Genomic DNA, 13,268 nt, shown 5'->3' on the forward strand with positions numbered 1-13,268 from the left:
CCATGCACTTAATTGGGAGAGCCGTGCTGGAGTGCACCCTGCACTCAGGGGTGTGGCCACAGGAGGGCCTGGAAGATGGCAGTGGGGTGAGGTGGGGAGTGGCAATGGGGGAGCTTGGGCATGCAGGGCTGTGGCGAATCTCCCCCCCCCCCCCGGCACAGTGGTGCAGTGAGGAGACATGCCTCTCTCCCCAGTCCCAGAGCTGCTGTGGCAGGAAGAGGCACCCCTCCCGCATCCCAGGTGCTGCTGCGAGGGTGTGTGTGTGGGGGGGTGAGGTCCTCTCCCTGCTGCAGCCCAAAGGAAACCTGCACCCCAAACCTCTCATTCCCAGCCCCACCCCACAGCTGAGACCCTCATCCCTGCACTCCGATGCGCTGCCCCAGCCCTGAGCCCCCTCCCACACTCCAAATCGCTCGGCCCCAGCCCCGCCATACATCATATTGGTGCACATAATAAAATACATCCCGCACACGGATGGGAAAAGATAGAGGGACCGTCACTGCTGGTTCTTGGGGGGCTGAGGCCACAGGAGCGGGGATCACATGCCTCTGGGCCGGGCTCAGCCCAGGGAGACTCCAAGCACCGCAGTGTCTGCTTGGCGCTCCAGCCCCTCGCAGGCACCTCAGCGGGGGGAGGGGCGTGGGCAGTGCTCCTACCATGGGCTGAGCAGAGGGACCCTGCTTCCGGTTCTCACGCTGGTTGAGGGTGGCCATTCGGAGTCATGCAGCAGCTGCCGAGAGAACCCGTCTGGGGAGGGGGCAGTTGCAGCCCGCCCCCTCCGCTCCCCGCCCAGGCCCAGATGCTGAGGATAGGGCCAAGCAAACCAGAACCGCCCCCCTCCAGCACATTTCTGGATTGTTTGGTCCCTTTCACCAGACCCCCAAACTCAGCTGGGCCTGACCAGACACAACCCCAGGGCAAGCCGGATGGGGGTGCCAGCAGGACCTGGCCCTGACAGTGATAGCAGAGAACTCCACCATCATCCCAATCCTACTGAGAGATACCCCCCTTCAACCATCCCTTCATCAGGTAGACAAACTGCCCCTGGCCCACCTCCTTTCCACCCATTCCCCACTCCTGAAAGCCTGTGTAGGGGAGCTCATTTCCCCTTGCAATGCTCTGAGTCCCCCAGGATGCAGCCAGACCATAGATGGGTACCCCTTGCCCAGCTTCTCCCATATGAGAAGCTAAGGGTTAATAGAGAGGAAGCTAATGAGGCTCCAAGTTGGACCGGCTGATCTCCACCCCGATTCTCAACGGTTCTGACCAAGAGAGCTTACTGGAAAATAACTCACTATCTTTGTTCATTTTAATGAAATATATAAAACACACAAAATGAAGACCCTAAACTACTACCAGCACCATCAGCTCGCTCTTGGGTACACAGTACAGGTCAGATCAGGAAATGAGTCAGTCAACAAGGATCCTGCTTTGGAACCAAATCATCAGAATAATACAGCAGAAAATCAACCCTTCGAAATCCGGAAACAGGAACCAAGGAGGCAGTTGTGCATTTAGTTATTCATCTCAGCTACTGAATTTCACTCAGGCAGTGTGATCTGCACTGAGCCGCTCGAATATTTCAATACTAACATCAATTGATTGTTCACATTTAAGCCACAACCTCAGAGCTTCCCTCTTCGATTTCATCAGTATGTGGCTAACCTTCTCCTGGTGGCTTCCAAAGATAAAAAACTGAATAGAGACAAACCTTACTACACAAAATTAATAGAGACAGACCTTAATACACAGAACTCTGACAGCTGAGGTTATTTGAACACTTTCACAGAATGAGGAGCACATATTCAATTGTTTTGATGGGCAATATTTTAGTTATTTAGATTTGGGAATTTTTTTCTATCTCCTTCCCTGCATGGATGTGACAGGTTTCATACACACAGGTACGTGCAGAGCCCCACTGCAGTACAATAGAAAGACTGGGATGACACCCAGTTTGTAAAAATCAAACAATAAGACATTGAAATTGACGTGATGGAAACGCTGCAGCTTTTTGGACTCCCATGGAGTAGGAGCTAAAGCTGCAGTCTAGGTGACGAGGTCACAGGCTCAGTACTCCACATTCATAAGCTTTCTCAGGTACGGGGAGAGAGGTCAAGGCTGGCACAGCCTGTTGCTGATATGTCTTCCTTCCCCAGAGGGGATCAGTCAGTGTCCTGGAATGTCCATCTTTATTTGACAGGTTGAGGGTGCAAAAGGGCTTCTGGCCTTTACCTTGGTCTTTATGGTTGAGGATTCCAGCTCACCCCACATTACAGTCATTCCCTGAAGTCTCCGGGCATATAAGGAGCGAAGGACGTTTTGTTTACAGACACTGTTGCCTGATCCATTTCAAGCGAGGCAAACTTTGGGTTATCAGCAGTTTGGAAAAGTCCCATTAAAGCCACCAGTATTCTTAAAATATCGGCTGTTGAGAACCACAAGCATTGTGGAGGTTTGAACCCCAAAGATCTCCAAAATGAACGAAATCCAAGGACTGTTAAGAAGTTACATTAGCCTTGCCTGGGGGTTAAAAGGCTGAACTGTGACAGTTGGCTTCCTTAAAAAAGGAAAAGGGGTCTCAGCTGTCATAAATATAATGGGTAGCCAAAATAAACAAAAAACCCGAACAAACTACCTATTGCCTCATGCATCCACTGCCATTCATAAAAAGAATCGCGGACATCTCCTGACAGACATCATACATCTTCACTTTGCAGAGACGAGAGGAACTCAGTGACCCATGCTGTCTAACTGGGTAAAAGGTTATAGAACTTGTCGCCTTATTAATTTTACTTTGGAGCTTGTCAGAAAAAATTCCATTTGAAATAGAAATAACTGTCTTCTAGACTGGGTCCGTATTCTCCTATACGCTATTTCTCCTAGACATTCCGCCACCTCAGCCTTGGAGTGATGTTTTATGTCAGCACTCCCCAGTCCAAAGGGGATATGTGACATCAAATAAACTTGACAGGAATGGCCATCAGTTCGTATAGTACTAACAAAAAAAGGTGAACCAATGGAAGTCGCGGGCTTCCAATATAATTCAGGAAATCACTAAGCTAGGCTTTAAGCAATAATGAACTTCATGTTTAACTTCATTTTCGCTGGGAACGAGAACATAGTCAAAGATTATAAAATCTTATCATACCTGTTTGTTTCATTTTAAGCCCCATTTCCAGCAAGCAAGTACTGCGTAAATGTTGGCGACACCAGCCTAGGAGCTTTCCACATCTGTGAGTTCATTGATCTCTGGTTCTTCTGAAAGAAGTGTTGATGGAAGGGGGCTCACGCTTTGCATCATGAGAAAAAGGACCTCGGCTCTATATTCACTCCTGCCAATCGTTCATAGTAGCAGGAAGTGGAGGCGGAGTGGTACAACTACACCAGACAAGAGCAAAATGAAGTGACAAGAGCAAGAACAGAATCAGGACTCAACACTTGTACTTCCAGCTTTCTGAAACTGGAGCCTGACACATTGAGTCCCTTCTCCGTTACTGTCATTCTAACAGAATGGAAGTCCTTGGTGCTCAATCAGGCTGGGGAAGGAAAGTCCCCTCTAAAGGCATCAACTATTTTTCACTTTGCATCATGGAACTCTGGATCCAAATAGTGAAGGACCTTCCAGTGTAGCCCTGGCATCCACTGGGGTGGAGTACATGCAGCGCTGTAGACAGGGAGATACAGCACTGTATGTGCCTTGCCAGTGTGGACGGTGAGTGAGTTGCAGCGCTGTAAAGCCACCACCAGCACTGCAGCTCTCCAGTGTAGCCAAGCCCTGGGACTGTAATCAGTGACACTGAACTAGGGAGTGGTGTTAGAAACAAACAATTTTACCTGGACCGTAGTTCACCACAGCTTCCTTCTCTGGGGCAACAATCAACTAGTGGGTGTCTGCTATATCAGCCTGAGTTCTTCCAAATCCTTGGCCTTGGTCACGGTATGTTTCCATTCCTCCGGAACACAGCCCTTTACCAAACCACCCAACATCTGAGCGGAGTTAGTGAGGAATGGCTGCTCCAAACATGCCCAATTTGTTTCTTTAATCTGGTGGCACAGGGTGTAAGTTAGGGACTAGAAACACTTCTGCCTCAGAATCCCTGTAAGCACCAAAGGAGGGGAAACTTATTAAAAATAGATATTCTGCAGTTATCTCACTTTCAACACGGAGTTCATTTCAGTCCACATTTGAGCATCTATCATGGGCAAGTTCACAAACGTACTTGTTTTCTCCACATCAACTCAGACAGGGAAAGTGTTTCCCAAATAGCCCACATGCACCCAGTTACTTCACTTAGTTGCAATCGGGGGGTTGCTGTTGTTACCATTTCAGAGTGGATGGAGGCCTAAGCGCGCTCCTGTTTCCTTGGCAGCAGGCCCAATGGCTTGGAGCAGCCTCTCCTGGTGCGTGAACTGCACTAGAGCTTCTGCAATGTCATCATGCAGCGGTGGGGGGAAAGACAACAATAAATTAAGCCAGAAGTGGCTTCATCAATAGATAGCAACTGGGATTTAAACTCAGAATGATGTCACAGTGTTTGGAATTCCCCACCAGGTCTGGGACACTTCCATTGCCAGCTCTAATGAGTCAGATTTAGGATCAAATTGATACTAATTGCAGAGACTTTCTGGGAGCTGGAGGGGTAGAATAGAGGTGGAGAAACTCCATTGTGCCTCACACAGACGCCAGCACTGCTGGAGTGAGAGGGCATACTGATGGTGATGGGGAAGGAGGGAATCCCTCCGACTCACCCCACTTCCTTCCGCCATCGCAGAGGCTGAAATGAAACATTTGTCCTACTCCTGCTTCTCCTCTTTGCTATATTGAAATGTATTGTCAATAAGGAAACTGATAAAAGTAAAAATATCTGCTGCCCAGCACAACCTGTACCAGCGAGCACAACTGGGAAGGAGACATTTTGTCAGCAAAGAGGGAACTTGGTGACTAACAATCGCTCTGCTACTGGGGTGACAGTATAAATGTGATGCTCAGGGATTGTCCAGACCAGGAAAATGGGTGTCCATTAGGACAGGCCAAAGGGGAAGATGCCAGCTAACCCCAACCCCTGTGCCTGGGCGATGTCAGCACTGCAAACAGAGTGGTGTGTTTACAGCAGGATAGCTACCTCGAGCACGCCGACTCCAAGGGAAATCCTAGAGCAGAAGTCAAAGCCCAGGTCCATTCGCACTCAGTGAGGCTACTTGTGGTCACCCCAATTTCCCCCACCTGGGGCTGATGGAAACTCCTTGCTGGAAGGACACACACTGCAATGACTCACAGGAGCAAGGACCACGGGATTCACCTAGGGAAGGGCGACCTGTAAAAGGCATGAGTGGTCAACACACGAGGGGTCTGAGAGAACAGAGTGACACAAATGGTGCAAACAACCCATAAGGTCACTATGTGGGAATTAGCAAATGTGTTTTGTTTTTTTTTAATTTTTTCTCCGCCCTACACAGAGTTTCTATGCTGTCTCTCTCTCCTGTGAACACTCTGATGTCTTTTAAGGGGTGAGCTCCGGGTGAAACTTTTCCCGCACTCAGAGCATCGATAAGGTCTCTCTCCCGTGTGAATTCTCTGATGTACAATGAGGTCTGAGCTCACACTGAAGGCTTTCCCACAATCACAGCACTGATAGGGTCTCTCTCCTGTGTGCCTTGCCTGATGCGTAATTAGGGTTGATTTCTGTCTGAACAGTTTCCCACACTCACAGCACTCATAGGGGCGCTCTCCCGTGTGGATCCTCTGATGTGCATTAAGGGATGAACTCTGTGTGAAAGTTTTTCCACACTCAGAGCACTGATGAGGTATCTTTCCCATGTGGATATTCTGATGTTCAATAAGGTCTGACTTTACAGAGAAGCTTTCCCCACACTCACAACATTCGTAGGGTCTCTCCCCTGTGTGGATCCTCTGATGTTTATTAAGGGCTGAACTCTGAGTGAAGCTTTTCCCGCACTCACTGCATTTGTAGGGTTTCTCTCCTGTGTGCAATCTGTGATGTCGAATAAGGTGAAAGCTCTGACTGAAGCTTTTCCCACACTCACAGCACTCGTAGGTTCTCTCCCCTGTGTGGATCCTCTGATGTTGATTAAGGGCTGAGCTCTGAATGAAGCTTTTCCCGCACTCACAGCATTTGTAGGGTTTCTCTCCTGTGTGGATCTTCTGATGTATAAGAAGACCTGAGCTCCGAGTGAACTTTTTCCCACACTCACTACATTTATAGGGTCGCTCTCCTGTGTGGATCCTCTGATGATTAATAAGGTCTGACCTGTCGGTAAAGCTTTTCCCACACTCACAGCATTCATAAGGTTTCTCTCCTGTGTGGATCCTCTGATGTTTAACAAGACCTGAGCTCTGAGTGAACTTTTTCCCACACTCACTACATGTATACGGTCGTTCTCCTGTGTGGATCCTCTGATGGTTAATAAGGGTGAAGCTCAGAGTGAAGGTTTTCCCGCACTCACTGCATTCATGGGGTTTCTCTCCTGTGTGGATCCTGTGATGTCGAATAAGGTGAATGCTCTGACTGAAGGTTTTCCCACACACATTGCATCCATAGGGCCTCTCTCCAGTGTGGATTCCCTTATGTTTTAAAAGGCCTGAGTGGCTACTGAAATGCTTTCCACACTCAGCGCATGTGTTTTTTCTCTCTCCTGTAGGTATTCTTGGCTGGGCTGTGGTTTCCAGGAGGTCCTGGTGAGTTCCCTGACAATTAATGGAGTTACCCACTTTTTCCGCTGGCTGGTTTCTCTGCTCCCTCTCTAGTCTGTGCTGACTCTCACAGGCCTTCCCCTGCACACGACGCCTGGACACATTCCCTCTGGAGCCGTGCGATAATCCCCCATGTGGTGCCACTTGCTCAGAATCTTCCTGCTGAGGATTCTGCTTCTTCTCCTCACTCACCATCCCAGCACCTGCTGGGACAGAGAGAGAAACCTCAGACACAGGGATGTAAAAGGGGGAAACAAACCAAAATTAGAGCTGGAGAGACAGAAAAGAAACCTAGTAGCTGAATTCTCCAAAACTCTTCCCCATAGGGAAGAGAGGAGGGGAACAATTCTGCCTCCACATCCCCTCAGGGAGGGAGCTCCGCCAGGTGTCAGTCAGGATGCGCAGGAAGCCATGAGCGACAGCTGCCCTGAGGATACAAGGCCTCCTGGGGACACTCCTGAAACCCGAGAGCTCACAAGGCTTTTAGGGCCTCCCAGCTGTTTCCTTCAGGCACTGAGAGCTTTGAGTTGGTTTAATGATCCCTCACCTGCACAGGCACCTCTCGGGATCTCTCCTTCCTCACAGCCCTGGAGATCCGGGACCCATGGCTCCTCCCCTCGTTCCAGCTGGGAGATCACATCAGGTTTGGAAACTGGACACCCTGCTCAGGGGAAAGAAAACAAGGGAGATCAGGGGAATTCATGGGACATTTCTATTACTTTAAGCCCAGCCCATTTTACAGCAGTGAAATCCTGGGGGCAGCTCCCCAGATGCAGGAGACTCTGCGTATGAGGGATTTAACTATCCCCATCTCTGCTGGGAACACACACAGCCAGACACTGCTCAGCAAAGGGGCTCCTCAAACACAGAGAAAGGAACTCCGTGTTCCAGGAAGTTAAGACTCCAGCCAGAGGGGAAGTTACACTGGACCTGCTTCTTCACCCCAGAGAGAAACCCAGAGAGAACGGGAGAGTTGTAGGAGAGCCGGGACCAGTGAGCATGGACTGGTGGGATTCAGCGCAGTGAGGAATAGGCGGGACGGGGGGTGTCATTGAATGTCGTATCTCAGGGCTTGTCTACACTTGAGACACTACAACTCTACTGCTGTAGGGAGCTGGTGTAGACACTGGGCTTTCCTGTCAGTGTAGGTCACCCACCTCCCCTAGAGGCAACGGCTAGGTCAACAGGAATATTTTTTGGTTAAAGACCAACTATTCTAACTACCCTAAATTCCACAGGTTTTTTCGAAATGTCTTGAAATTTGCTGGGCAAATTTTTCATGGGCATTCAGGGAAGAGTTTGTGGTCCAAATATGGGATGATTTGTAAAGGATCCTAAGAGCCCCCACACATAAGGTGGCTTTTTAAACAATCATCTTGCTCTTGTAACATTTGCTTGCACACAGCTGGGGCTGAAACTATGGCTCTGATTTCCCCCCGACGTAGCTCTGTCTCTTGGCTTTCATCTCAGTTTGTAGGTGCCCCCAGAATGCCATTTTCTTGGTTCTGGCTCTAGGGTTGGCTGTTGCTTTGGGTTGGCTGTGGTCATTGAACCTGAGCTACACCCATGAATGTGAGATTGAGCCCCACATCTGCTACCTTTCAGACAACACATGTTGTCCTTTTTTCTTGCATTCAGCAGACGTTCACCTTGGAAGTTTTGCCCTCTGATTACAAAATATTTGGGTTCAGAGTCACATTTTAAAGTGATCTAAAATCCACACAGTCTTCCCGGTCTACACTTAAAAGTTTTGCTAGCATAGCTCTGTCAGATGGGGGTGTGAAAAATCACACCGCTAACTATCGTAGCTAGGTCAGGAAAAGCTCTAAGGTAGATACAGTTATACTGGCAAAAAATCCACTAAAAATCAAGGTAAATAAATACCCATGAACTATATTCATGCCGTTAACACTGCCCAGTGCTGCCTCGTGTCTCCCAGCATGTGGATGGGAGACAAACTTAAACCTTTGAAAACTAGGAAATTATAAGTTTAAATACATGCCACACCTGCCACACAACCTTAACTCTGCCCTTCCTTAACCCTTGAGTTGGCACTAAGCATAGAAAATAGTGCAGTAAGGCTGGTGTAAACGTTTACAAACTATGAAAGTAAGAGGCATCTTCTCCATCTCAGGAAGTCTCCAGGTCAAGACTGGCTGCCTTTCTGGAAGATGGTTTGTTCAAACACAAGGTGTTCAGCTCAATACAGCAGTAGCTGGATGAAATTCTATAACCTGTCTTATACAGGATGGATGAATAGTCCTTTCTGGCCACAAAATCTATGACTCTACAATAGACACGAGGAAGGACTGAGAGAACGTCACTGTTTCTGTTGTGTTCCACAGATGGGAAAACCAGCATTTATCTGCATGCCCCCCAGCTGTGTCCGAACGGCGCGAGGATCAATGGGAGCAGCTCGGTAGAGCTGTGACTGTGGTAGGAAGAGAAGTGCCTATTAACACCTAGTCTGCCTCATCTCAGCGCCGGGTGTTGTCGGTTGTGTCACTGAAGGTGCACAAGGGTGTGTTGTTGTCACGGAGACTGTCAGCAGCCTGGTGGCGCACATGCTAGTAGACTCCAGGGTTGATCAAAGACAAAGTGAAGGCCATGACGCAGAAGGAACACTCAGGGGGAGGGTAAGGGAGTGTGTAGCATGGAGGCGTGGCCTGCCTCAGCCCTAGACCTGGGAGGACCACAACCCACCCCTTGGGCTGCAGAACAGGAAAGCCACACACCCCCCCCCCCCGCCAGAAGCGCATCCTGCGGCTTACATGCGCTGGAGCTGCCGAGGGAGATGGATGCTTCCCCTGCCGCTGCCGGAGCACGAGACCATGGAGGAACTCCCAGCACCGCTGCCTGAGGACTGGCCTGAGCTCCCAGAGCCACCGGCTGGCCAAGGTGCTCAGGAGCGGCTGGGGCTACGGCTCACCACCCATCCCAGGGGGACAAGGACACGTACAACACAGAGGTCCCAAACCCAGAGAAGGAAGCAAGTAGCCCATGGAAACCAGATGAGTCTGGTTGGGCCTTGGCCGGTTACTAGGCTGGCGTGTGACAGGCAGATCCCTGCTGATCCTGTGGTGGACCACTCCGCCACTGTCATGGCCCTGGGCTGGGACCTGGTGGAGTAGGGTGAGCTCGGGTCCCCCTACCTCCTGCCAGCCCACCCCTGGGGTGACAGCCTCCCTGCATTAGGCCAGGCCTAACCCCTGCCAGAGCCCCTAACTGCCTGATGCCCTGCCCTGACTAAGGGCCTGGGCTTCCAGACTATGTTACTCTGCCCTGACCATATTTACCCAAGTTGTACGCCCATTTACCAAGTTGTCAGGGGGTGCTTGACCCCCACTCCGCCTCAGGCCCTGCCCCTACTCCACCCCTTCCTCCAAGCGCCCACCTGCCCTGCCTCTTCGCACCACTGTCCCGCCCTCCTGCCCGCCGCAGGACAGCTGATCGCTGGCGGGTGGGAGGGAGGTGCTGACCCACAGGGGTTGCAGTGTGTGCAGAGTCAGCCCCTAACCGCTGGTGCCCTCCCTGCCTGCAGGCTGGGTTCACAGACTCACTCTTGCCCAGCCAGAGCCAGCAGACTGAGCTCTAAAGACAGCTCATTTCCCCGCTAATTGAATGCAGTGCTAAGGGCTCTGCGTGGCCTCCCTGAGGGCTGGACCCAGAGGGACGGCCCCGCAGGATTACAGAGCGGGATTATCTCGCAAGTCCGAGCTGGTTTGTATGGAGCAGGCTCAGTGTTTGTGACACGGCCAGGGGTCGTCACACCGAACTCAAATCCAGACTTTCCCTTAGCAAAGAGAAGATGTCAGACGTCGCGCTGTGCTGCCCCTGTGCGCTGTTCCCAGAGTGGTGGCAGGGGAGGGCAGAGCGCCAGCGTGTGTCACGGGTGCGTTGGGGTGTTGCTCATAGGTGCCGACTCCGTGGGCATGCCGGGGCTGGAGCATCCGGGGGAAAACGAGTGGGTGCTCAGCATCCACCAGGATAATCAGCTGTGGCAGCCACAAATCAGCCCTTGCGAATGGGGGCCCCCTCAGCCTGTCCCAGCATTAACTGTTTCCAACCAATCCGTTTGGTGGGCGGGGGAGCGAGCCTGCCCACGCCAGCTGTTCACCCACCGCCCATGGAGCCAGCAGTGTGTGGCTGTAATTCCTAGCCCGGCTCCTACTGCAGGTAAAGGTGGTCCCTTTCCAGGGCGTCATTTGGGAAGGGCAGAGGGGCTTCTGCTCCTCCCTGAGTTTCCTAGCACAGCCAGAAAATGAACTGCTGCTCCCCATCCCCTCTGTCACTGGAGGATCCAGAAGCCCTTAGCTACAAGCGGAGCTAGAAGTTGCTTTGGCTGATAGGGCTGTTGCAGAGATCAGCAGCTGGGAAATGTAAATTCCCCCTTGTGCCGGCTGCTGCTGCTCCCTGGCTGGGAGCCAGAGGGGAGAGCTGTATCGTTCTCTCCACTCCCACCCCTTTGCACACAGAGGGTCTTTAATGAGGTTCTCAAATGCCCCCTCTGGCTGAGAGCCTGTGCCACTTCGAAATCCCCCTGCCAGCCCCCGCAGCCAGCAGCCGCGCTAGCAGCCTGGGGACCAGAGGGGCACTCAAAGCACTGTCTGTGGGAAATAGCTCCTTGTCACCCAGCTGATAGGATGAGTCAGGGGGAGCAGGTTCTGGCAAGCCTTGGCCAAGAGAAGGGACCTGATGATGCTGATCTCCTAAAGTCTCTCCCACAAGACTGGTCAGTTTTATTTTCAGTGTAAGAGTTTATTTCAGTTCTATTTAGTCTATAATAGTCTAATTCAGTCGTATTTTGGTGAAATAGTTATTTCAGTTGTTCCCAGTGGAAATCAGAGGAAGTTATTGTACAGAGCTCTGCTCCGCAATCCCCAAACAACAATGTTTGCTTTCTTCAATTGGTCTCTGGATTCTGGGGATATTTTTTTAAACAATTCCTGGAGTGCTCTTAGTTCTATCTGTTTTTACTGCCTTAGAACAGATCGCTTTACTAGCTTCCATAATATTTGAGTGTGCCCTTGAAATGACATTGTTCAGAGGGCAAATCTTCATAACATTTAAGATGTACCGTGTCATATTGTAGTTTCATTGAGGCACGGTTAAGACTCATCCAGTTGGGTCACTGGAGATATAGAAATCCTGAGTATGTATCACATTACAAACTGAACAGTTTCCAGAGGCTAAAACAGGCTTTTAGATCAGTCATTTGTAAATAAAAGTTCAATTTTTTAAATTTGTTTTTATGTTTTGAATCTTTACTATACCTTGAACTGAAGTGTGTTTTCATTTGTGCTGGCAAAATATCAAATGCAGTGTATAAACAGATTGCAGTGTTTAAGAGTTGATTTCTACTTCCTGAGTAACTAATAGGAAAAGGCAGCACTGCCACTGGAGAAAGGTGATAACATTTGTATATTCTGGAAATACACCTTCAGGTGTCTTAGAGCTGATGGGAAACAAACAAAAGGAAGTATTTCTATACACAGCGCACAGTCAGCCTCTGGAACTCCTTGCCAGGGGGTGCTGTGAATGCCAAAACCTGGATACCTCCATTGCCTGCATCACCACACAGGCATGAATGGATTTAGCCTAGGAGGCAGGGTCAGAATGAGCCCCATTGGGCAGGTGGGATGTAGGGCACCCAGAGGTGACATGACTTTCTCAAGGCTAAGCAGGGAATCTGTGGCAAAGCAGAGAATCAAACCCAGAACATCTGAGCCCGATGCCTGTGCCTTAACCACTAGGCCTCCCTTCCTACCCTGAGGCGGGAAAACCTCCTGGGCCGCTTTGAGTGTGTGGGTGTGGGTGGGTGCTAGACAGAGCCACCAGGAGGGGGGAGCAGAGAGAAATGGAGTTGGGGTGGGGGCTCAGTGTCGGGGCCTTAGGGGAAGGGATGGGACCAGCTTGGGGCACCAGCTGGCAGAACCAAGGCATGCAATGCTGAAAGAGGGCAGAGCAGAGATTGCATTCTGGGGATGATGTGAATCTAAATTCTGCATATCTCCCCTTCTAAGAACCGAGGGGACAGGAACCCTTACCCAGCGAGGTCACGTTTTCATAGTTCTCCTGCATGACGTCTCTGTAGAGGGCTCTCTGAGCAGGATCCAGCAGAGCCCCCTGCCCTGTTGTGAAATACACGGCCACCTCCTCGAAGGTCACTGGCCCCTGAAAGAGCAAGAGCCCCCCACTCAGTGCCTGCTGCCCCTGCCACAGCCCCACTATTCATGGGGAGAGGAGCCAATCAAATGGAAGCTCTGAGTAGCTCACAGTCACCACGGTCCCACCCCCACCCCACTCAGAGCATCCAGGAGACACCAGGGGGAGGGGACAAAGCGAGAGCCCCTTGTCTCTCCCAGCAGTTCCATCACACACTTACTAGCCAGGGCTGATACAGGAGGTGGAGCCCTAGCAAGGGCCAGGGAGAGCTCCCTGGTAGGGAGCCCAACACCCTCCTCATTGTGAGGAGCTGGATACGAGGGGCCAAGTCATCTCCCCTAAGCCTCGCTGCTGAGTGTCACCTTCGTATCTCACAGCAGCCGCTGGTTAA

At 50.8% G+C, this 13,268-nt stretch overlaps 1 protein-coding gene across 4 annotated transcripts; it reads right to left on the reverse strand.

Moving 5' to 3' along the window:
• Positions 1-5,274: 5,274 nt before the first annotated feature.
• Positions 5,275-12,807, reverse strand: LOC120384932 (zinc finger protein OZF-like). Of its 4 annotated transcripts, none has more exons than XM_039504033.1 (4): positions 12,760-12,807; positions 11,986-12,167; positions 7,260-7,373; positions 5,275-6,915 (listed from the first exon to the last, which is right to left on the reverse strand). In XM_039504033.1, exon 4 carries the CDS (start codon positions 6,905-6,907, stop codon positions 5,450-5,452), a length of 1,458 nt encoding a protein of 485 aa, XP_039359967.1. In that variant the 5' UTR covers positions 6,908-6,915; positions 7,260-7,373; positions 11,986-12,167; positions 12,760-12,807; the 3' UTR covers positions 5,275-5,449. The 4 variants fall into 4 exon arrangements, with proteins under 4 accessions (XP_039359967.1, XP_039359968.1, XP_039359966.1 ...); XM_039504034.1 differs by having other exon boundaries at positions 5,275-6,918; XM_039504032.1 differs by lacking the exon at positions 11,986-12,167 and having other exon boundaries at positions 12,760-12,802.
• Between the last annotated feature and the right edge of the window lie 461 nt (positions 12,808-13,268).

The sequence above is a fragment of the Mauremys reevesii genome, linkage group 17 (assembly GCF_016161935.1).
Source record: "Mauremys reevesii isolate NIE-2019 linkage group 17, ASM1616193v1, whole genome shotgun sequence".
Classification (NCBI taxonomy): domain Eukaryota; kingdom Metazoa; phylum Chordata; order Testudines; family Geoemydidae; genus Mauremys; species Mauremys reevesii.